Source organism: Pseudorca crassidens, chromosome 10 (assembly GCF_039906515.1).
Source record: "Pseudorca crassidens isolate mPseCra1 chromosome 10, mPseCra1.hap1, whole genome shotgun sequence".
NCBI lineage: Eukaryota > Metazoa > Chordata > Mammalia > Artiodactyla > Delphinidae > Pseudorca > Pseudorca crassidens.
In genome coordinates this window covers 20,267,782-20,283,356 of record NC_090305.1, presented here as the reverse complement: position 1 = coordinate 20,283,356, position 15,575 = coordinate 20,267,782, and the positions used below count along the sequence as shown (strand labels likewise).

Here is a 15,575-nt window from a genome sequence, read left to right as displayed (position 1 = left end):
AGTATTAGCAGCATCTTTTGCTCTAATGAGGTAACCCTGGTGGGCTCCTGGATGGGGGCTGGTCACCAGGAAGACCAAGCCATGCTGAGAAGCCCCACCCCCACCCATCAACACTTCTGCAGAAAAGGGAGAGGGTCTGGAAATGCAGTGAATAACTGACCACGCCTACGTGATGCGGCCTCCATGAACATCCCAACGGTATGAGGTCTGGAGAGCTTCCAGGTTGATGGACACATCCACACCAGGAGAGTGACACACCCCGACTCCACAGGAACAGAAGCTCCTGGGCTCAGGACCCCCCCCAGACCTCGCCCTAAATATCTCTTCATCCGGCTGTTCATCTGTACCCTTTATCATACCCTTTAATAAACTAGTAAAGGTAAGTACGCGTTTCCCTGAGTTCCGCGGACCACTCTAGCAGATTAACCAAACTCAAGGAGGGGGGTCTTTGGAACCTCTGATAACCTGGGCGTGTGAACTGGTATCTAAAGGCGGTCAGGGGGCATGGCAGTCTTGTGGGACTGAGCCCTTAACCTGCAGGATCTCGTGCCATCTCCAGGTAGATACCGAGCTGAATTGTAGGCCACCCAGGTGGTGTCACAGAGAATTGCCTGTTGTGAGGGAAAAACTTCCACACATCTGGTGACCAGAGGTGTCAGAAGTGAGATGTTTTGTGTGAGTAGTAAAGGAGATGCACAGGAAAGAGAAACACAGAAGGCAGGCAAGAATGGAGGTTTTCCCTATACAAGATGAAAGACAAGTTTTTCAAGCAGAATACGAAGTTTATACAAAGGCACGGCGTATGCAGGGAGATTTTAATTATTATTGTGACGGTGCTGATGTAGCAAAATAAGAACAAAACTGAAAAACTGAGAGGATGGTGAGTGGAGTCAGGAAAGAACCTGGGGAAGGAAAGGCAATTTCCAGGACAGGAAATAGAGCAGGTAGAGCTACAGTGGTGACTGGGACTGGGCAGTTAGACCCAACTGTTTTCTGTGCAGCAGACAGTCCATCTGGAGGGGAAGGGGGAACGGGGAAGTGGGGATGCCTGATGTCTTTCCAAGGATGAACCAAGAAAAACACAACCAGTAGTGACCATTTTGTCATGTAGAGAAATATCGAATCACTATCTCACGCACTTGGACCTAACAGAGTGTTGTAGGTCAATTATACATCAATAAAAACAAACAAAACATTGCTAAATCAAAAAAACAACAACAGCAAAACACAACCAGCTACCTCTAGGAATGTGAGGCAGGAAGCAGCCAGGTGAGCGTTCCCTGACTCAAAGTTTAAAAAGTTGGAGACCACAGGCATACCTGAAAATTATTCTCTACTCTGAAAGCATTTCACTTTAGAACACCAGAAGTCCAATCAGATAACTTCTTTATCTTAAAAGTACTTAAAAGAGTACTATAATACACATACAGATGACCCCTGAACAACGTGGGGATTAATCTGCGTGTAACTAATCGTCAGCTCTCTGTATCCACGGTTCCTCCACTTCCACAGATTTAACCAACTGTGGACCGTGTACTACTGTAGTATTTACTGTTGAAAAATATATGCATGTAAGTGGACCCGGGAAGTTCAAAGCACATTGTTCAAGGGTCAACTACATTTTTAAATGCAGATACACAACAAGTATTAATTCTAACTATGTAAGGTACCATGGGGCAGCAGAAATATTATAGACACAGTTAAGTAAATAAGATATACTGTACCTTTAGGTGACAATGAGGTTTTAGATAAATTTAAATGCTTTAATCCCTTTGGGAGTTTGGCAAACTGAATACTTAAAGACGACACACCTGAGAAAGAAAGGGAAAAGGGGGATTGTTAGAATTTTTAAGTTGTTAGGATTGCTTTTGTTTTACAATGCCTGAAAGTTAACTTTGATTCCAATTAAAGTGATCGTTTTTTCTTTCTAATGTTAGACACTGTTTTCTAATCATCTACCATCATGCCTCCTTTACTTTCAGTCCTACCTATAGGGTAAGAGAAAAGCACAATTATCGAAACTTTACCATTAGAGATGTTTTTCTTTGGACCAAGTATTATCCTTTCCTCATAGTGCTATTTCAAATGCAAATAGTCTTGGGAAGAGTGATATAATTTCGACTCTTTTCTTTTTAACCTGTGTCTTAATGAGCTGATCACTCTTCTAGGTGAACGGATGCATGCTATTTAATTATTGTCAAGAAAAACAATGTGATGTTAACTATTCAGATAACGGCTTCACTTTAAGCAGATGACTTCCAATATTTAATTGGCTTATGGCTAACAACCTCAGACAAAGCAGCAGAGCATGTTTTAAACTACCTTTAACCTACGCTTGGTAACATAAAATTAATCCCAAGGAATGTACAGTAATAAAAATCCGGTGGTCTCTAAATTTAATGGCCAGAGTGGGCTACTGTGAAAACCAGCTCACTCACCCAAGGACTGTAATGAATGTAGACTCTTTTCTGGGAGGAAATAAGTAATAGATGAATGTATGCTCTTCCAACAGGTCCTTCAACCAACCTCCTGCTGTATCTGAGTTATCACCTTCCCAGGGGGCATGTTTTGGGAAGAATCCTAAAACAGTATTAACTGTATGGTCCCAAACTCCAGGCACCAATAAGGAACAACCGTGCTGGCTGCTGCCCTATCACATACCCCCAAATTACATATAAATTTTATCAATTAATACGTACTACTCTAGCAATAACCTAAACGTCATTCAGCTTGATGAAGCTTCTAGATGGGCATTTCCCCAAGGATGGTAGGGTACTGAGAGACCCTACCTATCTCCCACAGCATTTCCAAAATAAGTTTGACAATCACTGGATTAAATAATGTTAAACAGGTTTTTTAATTAAAAATATTTCTAGAGATTTGAAAATGTTAATCCATAATATTAATTGCAGAGAGGGAACAGGACTGATATTTAGTCAATACATTCTTGTAAAATGTATTGGGGTGGGAGGGGAGAGAGGAAAAAGATGGAGAAATTTTGAAAATTTATTAATCCAAAAGTCAAAAAAAGAGAGAGGAAAAGGGAACAACAAAAAAAAGTGATAAAGAGAAAACAGATATACAGTAGACTGTCACACAAATAAATCAATAATTACATTAAATATAAATGTACTAAGTATTCAGACTAAAAGTCAAAGATGGATTAGCTAAACAATAATATCAGATGGTTTCGAGAGACACACTTAGAAATGCATGTATTCCAAAGTGAACCTAAAAGCATGGAAAAAGATATATGCTGCAAATCTAACCAAAAGAAAGCTAGTTTATCTGTAATAATATAAAACAAGTTAGATTTTAAGAAGTATTACTAGAGATAAATGAGATATTTCTTTAATGAAGAAGATGTAATAGTTTTAAATCTGCACAATCTGAACATCACAGTCTCAAAATATATAAAGTAAATCTAATGGCAAAAAAAGAAAATACACGTATTATTATACATATATATGTGTGTATACACACACACACTCAATAGAGGGAGATTTTTAAACACATCTATGTCAGTAGCTGATAAATGGACAAAAAAAGCTATAAAATATACAAGATATCAAGAGCATACTGAAAAAAATCTATTTGATATATTTAAAACACTGTACTTAATAACTACAGAATATATTTCTTCAAAATACACAAGGAAAATTTACCAAAAGTGACCATCTACTGAGTCATAAAGCAAGTCTCAACAAACAGTATATTCCTTAACTTCTGTGAAATCATACAGAGTATATTTTCAAACTATTAGTATGTTCTCTAACTGCTACCATTACTATGGAATTAAGATAGGAATTATTTAAAAAATTACAGTTAGAAAAATCCCCCAATAATTAGAACTTAAGCAATATATTCCTACATAACAAATGAGTCCAAGAAAAAAAAATCACAATGGAAATCTTTTTAAAATTTTTATTTAAATTTTAAAAATTATGACATCCAATTTTGGGGATACAACTCAAGCCCTCCTTAGAGTGAAGTCTATACTCCTAAATACATATGTGAATAAAGAAGAAAAGCTGGAAACTAATTATCAAAGTATTCATCTCAAGATGTGTAAAAAAAAAAAAAAAAAGCAAATTTATCCTCACTCCATCCCTATAAACAGAAGGAAAGAAATAACAGAGAGAAGACATCATTAAACAGAAAGCAGTCATAAAATAAGTAAATTTAACAAAGCTTGTTCTTCAAAAAAAAAAAATAAAATTAATAAATCCCAGCAAGACTTTAAAAAAGAGAGAGAAAGAAAAGGATCAGATCAAATTATATAAATCAGAAATGAAAACAGAATGCTAGTAGCGATCCTACAGACACTACAAATAGAACTGAAGGGTATAAAAAAAATCTACAGATCAAAAAATGTATCATTTTAGAAGAAATTCCACATGAAAAATACAACTGGCCAAAATTTACATAAGAAGAAATAATCTCTATTTAAGAAAATAATAAATCTATTATTAAAAACCTCTCAACAAAGAAAAGCAAAAGAAGACAAATATAAAAGAGTATGTATTATATAATTCTATAGTGGTGAGGTTCCAGAATAAATAAAGCTAATCTATCATAACAGAAGTCAGAATAGTAGTTACCTTTTCCAGGTGGTGGAGGGGAAGGGTGGGGCAAAACAAAAGAGAAGCTTGTGTAGTGCTGGTAATGTCCTATTTCTTGATCTTTGTAGAGGTTGCATAAGAGCATCCTCCTTGTAAAAATTCATTACGGGATTTACAAACTTTTATCAATGTACATTATACTTCAATGAAAAAAGTTACTTCAGAAAATTAGGTGCGGAAAATAACAGAGGAGAAAATCTAGATGTCTGTGGGTGGCAATGACTTTTTAGATACAACAGCAAAGGCACAGTCCATGAAAGAAATCATTGATAAGCTGGACTTCATTAAAATTAAAAAGTTCTATTGGTTACCAAGGAGGGGAGAAGGATAAATTGGGAGATTGGGATTGACACACTACTATATATAAAATAGATAATAAGAACCTACTGTATGTCACAGGAAACTACTCAACACTCTATAATGGCCTATATGGGAAAAGAATCTAAAAAAGAGTGGCTATATGTATATGTGTAACTGATTCACTTTGCTGTACAGCAGAAACTAACACAACATTGTAAATCAACTATATTCCAATATAAATTAATTTTAAAAAATCAACAAGTTCTGCTCTGCAAAGGACAATGTCAAGAGAATGAGAAGACAAGCCAGAGACTGACAGGAAATCTTTGCAAAAGGCACATCTGATAAAGGACTGTTATTCAAAATATACAAGAACTCTTAAAACTCCACGGTAAGAAAATAAACAACCTAATCAAAAAATGAGCCGAAGACCTTAATAGATATCTCACCAAAGAAGATATACAGGTGGCAAATAAGCATATGAAAAGATGCTCTACATCTTATGTCATCAGGGAAATGCAAATTAAAACAACAATGAGCTACGACTACACACCTATTAGGATGGCCAAAATCTGGAACACTGACAACATCAAATGTTCCAGGATGTGGAGCAAGAGGAACGCTCACTCATTGCTGGTGGGAATGCAAAATGGGACAGCTGCTTTGGAAGACAGTTTGGTGATTCCTTATAAAACTAAACTTATTGTTACCATGTAATTCAGCAATCACACGCCTTGGTATTTACCCATAGTAGTTGAAAACTACACGAAATTCTGGAAAAGGCAAAACTCTGGAAACAGTAGAAAGACCAGTGATTGCCAGGGGTTGGGTATGGGGGTGCATGGGGAGGAAGGATAAACAGGTAGAACACAGAATTTTTCAGGCAGTGAAAATACTCTGCATGATACTATACTATAATGAGGGATGCATGTCATTATACATTTGTCCAAACCCATTAAACACCAAGAGTGAACCCTAATGAAAACTATGGACTTTGGGTGATTACGATGCATTAATGGAGGGTCATCAATCGTAACAAATGTCTTAACTCTGCTGATGGATGTTGATAACAAGGGAGGCTATGCCTATGTGGGCCCAGGGAATATATGAAATCTCTCTACATTTCTCTCAATTGTGCTGTGAACCTAAAACTACTCTAAAAAAGTTAAGTCTTTAAAAAAAATTAGGTATGGAAGAGGAAAGGACACCAGATTCTTATTTTAAATATTGACAAGAGTTATCACTGACTACTCAGGACCAATTCTTTCACGTATTTTTTCACTCAGCAAAGTATATGCTACGACAATGTTTAAAAATGGATATATATATCCCCAAATCATGCTGAAAATATCTGTTAGATCGAAGTTAAACTTCAAGTTTGTTTCACTCAGGTTGACTTGAGTTGTTTTGCTTTGTTCTTTGAGAAAATGATAATTTCTAAACTTTCAATATTTTCTTTTGTGTCAGACACACCTGGAACACCACATAAAATTGTAAATGCCTACAACCAAATGCAAGGCCAGAATGGAACAATTATTTTACACTACTGGTGACACCCACCCATCTGTTCGTTCCTTAATCATAAACTTCCTTTTAAAAAGGAAGGTAGACAAAAAAGAATAAATAATCCAACAATACTTTTCTCTAGAAATAGAACTATCACACCCTCAAGTAATGAAAGTAATAAAACGTGAAGCTCCTAAGTTAGAATAAAGGTGAATAAAGTCATGTTTGAGCATTTATTTTAAACAAAGAAAGCAGGATTAAAGGTAAAAAGGACTAAAGTCTCAGATACAAGATTGTTCAGTTAAAGTATTTTTTATCTAATCCCAGACTAAGTTACTAGCTTCTTTTTTTCTTGATGAAATGTTTTGTTTTAGTTTCCTAGGCATCCACAACTCATAAATATATTATATTTCTTCTTTAAAGAAACACCCTTGCTAAGTGCTAATGGAATGAAAGGCATAACTGGGGCCAGTACTGTTCAGTTTTTTGAAAATGAAAAAACTAAATTCACTTTTGATAAAAACGTAACAGATTATTACACAAAGGGTCCTCCACTCTGGCAGACTTCAGAAATGGGGTCTTGGCAACATGAATGAATTGAGGGTGCCTGGCAGCCAAAATCTCAGGAAAAACAAAAAAATTAACCTGCCTTGTACTTCCTGAAGTCAGTTACTCAACAGTGCCATGGAAGAAACTGATCACCAAGAAAACATTTCCCCACAAAGAAAGGACAGAAGAGACGTTTTCAACCTCTGGCCAAAACTATTCAATTCTGCCTCCCAAATAAAGCAAAACTTAGCCTTCAGAGCTGTGAATTAAAACGAAATTTATCACCAAAAGCTTTCATCTGGACACTTTACTGGATGAATAACCCTTCTTGTAATTTATTTTTGTTTTACTATGTGTCAAATTTAGAAGAAAAAAATGGTCGAATTTTTATTTCTCCTTTCAAAACAAAACTATTATCGAAATATTTATGACTAATAAAAAAGTAATTATAAAATGTTTAGAATTATAATTTGCCATCTGATGTAATTAACTTCCTAAGACAGGAAATTAAATTTGACATTGCAGTTTTAACCCATTAATCATGCATGTACTTAAAAGCCTATGACAATAACATATAAAACTCTAAAATTTTGATATTCTGGAATCAGTGTGATTCACATGGTTGGAAAAAACGGTTTAAGGTGGGTCCTGGTTGACCGGAAGCATAATATTAATAATTTAACAAAATCCTGCTATGGAGTTCTAGCAACATGATACAGGGAAACAAAAGACCTCTTTCTTGTCGGTTAGAAAGCATATAGATTTGACACTGTAGATACCAGAACACAGGTGAGAGTTAAAATCTTTAGATCTCTACTAATTCCAATGGCTTCCCTGGAGAGTTCAGAAACACTAAAAAAAAAAACTAAGTAAATAAATAAAACACGATGGAGTATTTCCATTTCAAAAATAAGACTGAGAGAAAGAGATTCAAGAACTAGGAATATAGGAATAAAAGACTAGTGGGAAAAAACTGTCAACACACTTAATTTTTGAATGCCCTAAAATCCAAATCTATGCAGTTTTTAAAATACTGTTTTACCCTGTATAACCATAAAAATATCAATTAAATATGGCTGAAATCATGACTCTAAACAAAAGTACTTTCTGCTGAGTAGCTGTCGCACAGAAACCTGGCCTCTTTAAATATCAAAGTGATTAAGAAAATGCATTGACGTGCTATGGAAAAAGCCAATGTTTTCCAAATCGCATACACAAAATTATTTCCTTACACTTCCAAGGGAAATCTAGACAGCCAAATCAGAAAATCCCAACCACAGTATAAGAGGCTGATTGATTGATCACTAAGGCAATTCTGAACAAGAGTCTGTCGGTACTAGGTATGACTCTGCAAACTTTTCCAAATTATGTAAACGTGGTTTCCTCATCTCTAAAGGGGAATAATAACATTTGTGCTATTTAACTTCACAAGACTATTTTATGAATCAAATATGGTAGTAAAAGTTAACACTTATTGAGAGTGTATAGTATGTGACAGGCGATTCTTATGGCTTTTATGTGTATTATCTCATTTAATCTTTAGAACACCGTTATGTAGGAGGTGCTATTATTATTTTAGAGATGGGAAATCTGAGGCATAGAGAAGTTAGGTAACTAGTCCAAGGAAACTCAGATGTAAAGTAGAGAAGCCCAGATCTGAACTATGTATTTTGACTCCAGAATCCACTGGTATACACTGAGATATGAAAGATCTACAGCACCCCAAAATGTAAGGGACAATTCTAGAATCTATTTATCTTGTCTCATCCAGAAAATCAATTCAGAGCCACCACCAGATGGCTGGAGAAAAAATAAAATATTTGGGTGCTTCAGGTCAACATTTCCAAAAGAAAAACACTCCAAGACAGGATTCTAAATCATCTTTAAACAAAATAATCCAATTTAGAACAAAGTGAGGGGAGGAAATAAGGACAGACATTCCTGAAGAGACTAAGATCATAAAATCTAGGATAACTGGGACGGGTAACTAGGGAGAACAGAATACAGAGCTTGTGACATTTAGGGAAGGAAAGTGTGTGAAATGAGCAGAGAGAGAAGAGCTGCACTCCCCCAAAACACTCAACTTTGATCCAAAAAGTCATCAGATCCAAAGGATTAGTCACGAGGTGATGACTGAAACACCCTGGTTCAGATACTAGGTCAGCCCAGAGGACTCACCACAGAACTAGTTAATGAAGTTCAGCTAGAACAGGGAGTTTCAAGCCTTTTCAACCATGACCCACATAAAGAAAGAGATTTGTCATCATGATGCAGGAACCTCATAGCAAAATAAACACATACACATGTAATAGAAAACTAAAACCCAAAATTTCCTGAACAATGCACTCTGGTATTTTCTATTCTATTTCTTTTTTTTTTTTTTTTTAATGCTTACCAGGTCTTGACCCACAATCTGAAAACACACTGGGATAGAAGGCCAAGAGCAAGCTGGGGCGCAGGGCCGGCCCCACAAACAGGATAAGAGAAGCTCCTGCCTGTGTGTGGTCCGTTCACTGCCCTGTGGGGCTCTCGCAGAGCGGAAGCAGGGCATCCAGCATTGGAAACGTTGCCCATACACACTACACCCCTCCTACTAAATCATACTTCAACCTCCTCCACCCCAAGCCCCTTAACAACAGAAGGCTGCCTGTCCTCTGCACATGAGCCTGACAGGGAAGCTGAGCTGTAAATATCAGGGCTTTGCTGCATCAACTTTCATATCACAAAGCAAGGAGCCAAACTTCCTCTCTAGAGTTTCCAAATAAGTCCCTGAAAGAATGGTTCAGGTACAAAATCAAATTCCACTTGGTGCTTAAATTCCTCAGAATTCGAGGCTGCCAAACTGCCTTGTGTTTCTTTGCAATTCCTTGTAAATAATCGTCCTGGGCTCGGTCTCAAGACTGAACAATTCAATTGCAAACTCCTCCCCCATGCTTTTTTATTGTTTTCCATTGAAAAGCTCAGAAAAAAAGTCATGAACATTTTCCCCTATTTTGAAGTTTCTATAAATATTTTACACTCAGTTGGATTTCTTGTGGACTTTCCATCCAGGAGCAGAAAAGCTACCAATCACTTTCAGATATTTAGCCTGGATGAAAAAAAAGCCCGTAAAGAATTTGTGTTCAGAAGGGTCAGCCCCAAGAGTGAAAAAAGGTGGGGAATACAGGTGTTGGCAATTGTCCCAGGGCACCGGCAAACACAGCGACGAATGAATCAGAGGGGGCAGAAATGTGTCAGGAGTGTCAAAACTTGAATGTAAGTGAGCAGAAAACACCCCGAAGAGTCGGTATCTACGCATCAAGCTGTGGAAAACATCCTTGGAAGGATTCATGGTTCTAACACCTGGGAACAGACTGCAGGTAGGTGAAAAGATGCACAAAATCAGGTCACACAGGTAGGAAAGTGGAGCAAAGAGGCAGGCAAATGTCATCTCTGAATACATGCTCTGACTCTGTACAAAAGAAATCTCTATAAACTTCACCATGGTTTTCAACTGCAATTTAAAAACCACAAAAGGGAATTCGATTAAATGAAATCAAATTTAAAGAAAATATTTATTGATTACGTACAAGGTCTTAGGCTAGATGTAGTGTGTCTTCGAAGGTTAGGAAAGAATGATGGACGGAAGTAGGGAAGAGAACTAAGCTGGTGGAGAAACATCCACATCTAATTACAATGCGGCAGAATGAAGGAAGCACAGTTGCAGGAGTTTAAACCAAAGGAGAGGGTCCAATAGACAAGGTTGTCCAGTAGGGCTGCACCTCAGGGCATATGACGCACATGACAAGAAAGATGAAGGGCCTCAGACTCATTCTGCCCCTCACTGCCTCCCAAACCCAAACAATAACAAGAGGTCTTTGGGGTCTGGCTTCTTCAACTGAGCGTAACGTTTCAGGGGGTTCAATCGTGTCTTAGGCAGGATCAGTGCCACATTCTCTCATGCTACTGAGTAGTGTTTCACAGTACAGATACACCATATTTTGTTTATCCCCTCACCAGTAATGGGCATTTGGGTTTCCACTTTGGGGCGATCATGAATAACACTGCTATCAACATTCATTCACGAGTCTTCTTGTGGACATACGTTTCATTTCTCTTGGGTAACACCTAGAAGTGGAACTGCTGGGTCATCAAGCAAATTTGAGTTTAACTTTTTTTTTTTTTTTTTTTTTTTTTTGCGGTACGCGGGCCTCTCACTGCTATGGCCTCTCCCGTTGCGGAGCACAGGCTCCGGACGTGCAGGCTCAGCGGCCATGGCTCACGGGCCCAGCCGCTCCGCGGCATGTGGGATCTTCCCGGACCGGGGCACGAACCCGTGTCCCCTGCATCGGCAGGCGGACTCCCAACCACTGCGCCACCAGGGAAGCCCCTGTGTTTAACTTTTGAAGCAACTGGTTAACCAGTATCCAAAGAGGCTGCCCCATTTTACACTCCTGCCAGTAATGCATGAGTTCCCATTTCCCACATCCTCTCCAACACTTATGTTGATTATAGGCAAACTACTGGCTCTGAAGTGGTATCTCAATGTGGTTTGAATCTGTGTTTGCCTGATCACTAAGGAGTGTCCCTTACTGCACTCTGGATTTCACATCCTTAGCAACTGGCATTTAACAACTACTGATTTTGTCCTGCCAGTAGAGAAAAATGTTCGAGTCCCTTCCATCTTAAAAACAAAAGCCAAACAGACCTCATGTCTATAAAAGGTGATCTATAATGGTTTCCACTTTGTTATAGTCACCTCTTTGTGGCATTCGACTAATAGAACAGTTGTTTTTCTTAAAGAAAAGACTAAACCCCAGAGAAACGCCTGTTGCAGGGATATGTCTCCATTATTTTCAGCTTTGCCCTATGTATCTATGAGAGTGTCTTTCACATGAACTAGTTTTCCAATTCAGTCTCAACCTTCCTTTAGGTTCACTACTTCAGAAGCTGTGAAGTTCCTCTTCGAATGTTTGTTTGGAAACCACCTGGGTATCTTTTTCAATGAAGAACAATGTCAATATCAGGAATAAAAAAGCAGAGCTGAATGTCTATATCAGTATCTTCAGCTCAGTTGAATAATTAATCCTCATCGAATATATAACATCACAAGATGAAAGGTCCTTATTCAACAATGCTGGAAAACACCTGCAACAGATAATGAAAAGGAAGTATTCCCTCTAGAGATAAAGCTACTTCATCTTAAACCTCATCCATCAATGTTCTCCTACTGTGAATTCAAACTCTCAAGTTTCACTTTCTAAACCTACTGACTCTTCCCTCTACTCACACAAACACTTGTAATGAAAACTTCTTTTGCCTCATCATGAAATCTAGTCCTTCAACTTCTCTCTATTCTTACATTCAAATCTTGTTAAAAATTTAAAAACATTTGTGATGGTCAGAATCGTAAGATGGTCCTCAAGATTCCTGCCCCCTGGTAAACACACCCGCTATAATTTCTTCAAGTGTGTGGGCAGACCAATGAGTATGCTGGGATATTATGAATGTGATTAGATTACTAATCAGTCAACTCCAAGTTAATCAAAAGGGAGATTGGGGCTTCCCTGGTGGCGCAGTGGTTGGGAGTCCGCCTGCCAGTGCAGGAGACGCGGGTTCGTGCCCCAGACCGGGAAGATCCCACATGCCGCAGAGCAGCTGGGCCCGTGGCCATGGCCGCTGAGCCTGCGTGTCCGGAGCCTGTGCTCTGCAATGGGAGAGGCCACAACAGTGAGAGGCCCACATACCGCAAAAAAAAAAAAAAAAAAAAGGGAGATTGTCTTGGGTGGGTCTGACTCAAACAGGTGAGCAGACTGAAAGAAAGAGCATCAGAGAGATGTGCTTCTGCTGGCCTGGAACGCGAGGTAGACAGGCATGTTGTGAGAGGAGGGGACTACATGGCAAGGACCTGAACACAGCCTCCAGGTGCTGGGAGTGGTCCCGGGCAAGCAGCGAGCAAGAAAATAATGACCTAGTCCTACAGCCTCAGGAAACTGATTCTGCCAACAACCAGTGAGCTTGAGGAAGACCCCAGGTCACAGGTAAGATCACAGCCCCAGCTAACAACTTGATTTCTGCCTCATGGCACTGAGAACCCACCTAACCTCTACCCAGACTTCTGACCCCAAAACACTGTGTCATAATAAATCGGTGTCACCTTAAGCGGCCAAGTTTCTGGTAATTTGTTACCCAGCAATAAAAAACCAATACAATAGTTTAAAAATAATATCCTCTTTCCGAGAAAGACAAATACCGTATCACTTATACGTAGAATCTAAAATATGACACAAATGAACATATCTACAAAACAGAAACAGACGCACAGACATAGAGAAGAGACATGTGGTTGCCAAGGGGGAGGGGAGGTCGGGGAGAGGGATGGACTGGGAGTCTGGGGTTAGTAGATGCAAACTATTTCATCTGGAATGGATAGACAACATGGTCCTACTGTATAGCACGGGGAACTATATTCAGTATCCTGGGATAAACCATAACGGAAAAGAATATAAAAGAGAATGTATATATGTGTATAACTGAATCACTTGGTTGTACAGCAGAAATTAACACAACATTGTAAATCAACTAGACGTCAATAAAAATAATAAATAAAAATAATATCCTCCTTTCCATCTGTGTCACTTCAAGAATAGCTTATCAGCTGATAAAACTGTAGCACGAGTATTTTCACAAAAGGGTGGAAAGAATTAGAAGCCAACAAGAGCATCAGCAGCATTTATACCATAATTACAACTAAGCTTGACACTATTCTCCAGGCACGGCTCAATTAAAACTCCCTAATCCTCTTACGGTTCTGGCATCAATGGTCACGTAGATGTTACGGTACCTCGATCCTCCAGTGGGTTGCCAGCAAGGTTAATCGTATGGAGTCCTGAGTAGGGATTATGTGCTAGAGCACTGGCCAGTTTTTGTGCAAAATCTCTGCCAGTAAACAAAACGGTCAGATGAAATAACACAAAGTGTAAAACGGCTCAAATAGAAAATTTAAAGCTAGAATAGCTAGGGTGACATCTAAAAAGAGAAAAGCATTCTTTACAATATTAACCTATGTATCATATATTTGTTAAGAACCAATCTATTTACCCTAGTTCATATCCTCATTAGAGTCTGTAAAGCCATAGCTAGAATATGATTCATCTTGATCAGTCAAAATCTCATTCAAAAGAAAAAAGAAAATATATAATTGCCTCTTTAAAGACACACTGCAGGATGCTATTAGTAGTACTATTTGGCTCCTTCATGACTTAAAAAACAAATCCTGAACTGAACCTGCTTTTCATGAAAAGTACAGTAGGCTATTCACTGTATCAGTTCTAATTTCATGCAATAATCATGAACGCAAAACTGACTGCCCTAATCATTGAATTTAAAGGCTACAGTCGCTAGCGCTATATTTTAACAAAAGTCAAAATCACTATTTCAGGTGTGTTTAACGTAAAATAACACACTAAGTGCTATGATTATGAAACCGTCAACCCTCCTCATGTAGTAGCAATAGTCTTTACTCCAGCAGATTCAAACTCGCCTGCCCCTGGTAAGGCTTGGGTATTGGTTACTGAACCACCAGATGAAGATTATTTAAGTGTGAATTTGAAAAGGGAGAGAAATGGCTAAAACAGCTCAAAACAAAGCAGTAACATCCTATGAAATGTGTTATTACTATGACTACCATTAATGATACTAGTGAAAGCTAATGCATAGCATCTATAATATGAAAGATACTTTTCTAAACACTTCCCAAGTATTAATCCATTTATCCTTACTACCATATTCTATAAAGTAGGCATTATTATTATCTCCACCTTAAACATGAAGACACTGAGGCACAGAGAACTGAAACAATTTGCCCAAAGCCATCAGGCATCTGGCTCAAGGGTCCATGCTCTTACCCACTATACTTATGTACCCTCAGAAATACCATGTGACACAACCGCAAAAGATGTTAGAAAATCCTTGACCTTCATGATAATGATGAGGATCACAGGGACTTTTTTAAAGAAAGGAATACACTATACTCTATATGTGAGTAGCCTAACGTTTTTCTCAAAACTATACATTAATTTTAGAGGAAATGGAAAAATGTTTTAAAGCAACACATTCATGTATTCAGGAAATACTCACGTTCTAAGTCCAGCGTTTTCCAACACCAGTTCTTCCAGTCGATTGGACCTACTCACCACCCTCAAGATCTGTTCGCAGACATCAGTGGACTATAAGAGAAAATATTCTTTGACCATGTCATAGGTCTAAAAATAATCTCACTTCACTGTCATAAATCTATGCAGATGCAAAGTTTTTGTTAAATAAATCATTCATTCAACAAACTATGACTCAACATCTACTACTACACACCCTCACAATGAAGGTCCTGGGAATACAACGCAGAGGACAAGGTCTCTGCCGTCAAGAGTGTACCCTCCGGAAGGCAATCAGACAAGAAGGAAATACACAATTATGATAGAAAAATAGAAATATAGAAATAGAAAACTAGAAAGGCCATTTTTGGTAGTGCTATGGGCATACAGAGGCGTATCTCACCCAATCCTGGGAAAACCAAAAGGACTTCCCAAGAAAGGGATATCCAAAATCACACACTAAAGA

At 38.2% G+C, this 15,575-nt stretch overlaps 1 protein-coding gene across 10 annotated transcripts in view; it reads right to left on the bottom strand.

Moving 5' to 3' along the window:
• CARMIL1 (capping protein regulator and myosin 1 linker 1) overlaps positions 1 to 15,575 on the bottom strand; it is a 317,492-nt gene that overhangs the window by 125,879 nt on the left and 176,038 nt on the right. For all 10 annotated transcript variants that reach the window (XM_067752167.1, XM_067752164.1, XM_067752166.1 and 7 more), the window contains exons 10-12: positions 15,096 to 15,184; positions 13,801 to 13,895; positions 1,725 to 1,811 (exon numbers count right to left, since the gene is read on the bottom strand). In XM_067752167.1, the coding sequence (XP_067608268.1) occupies positions 1,725 to 1,811; positions 13,801 to 13,895; positions 15,096 to 15,184 (271 nt within the window). The remainder of the gene's footprint in view (positions 1 to 1,724; positions 1,812 to 13,800; positions 13,896 to 15,095; positions 15,185 to 15,575) is intronic.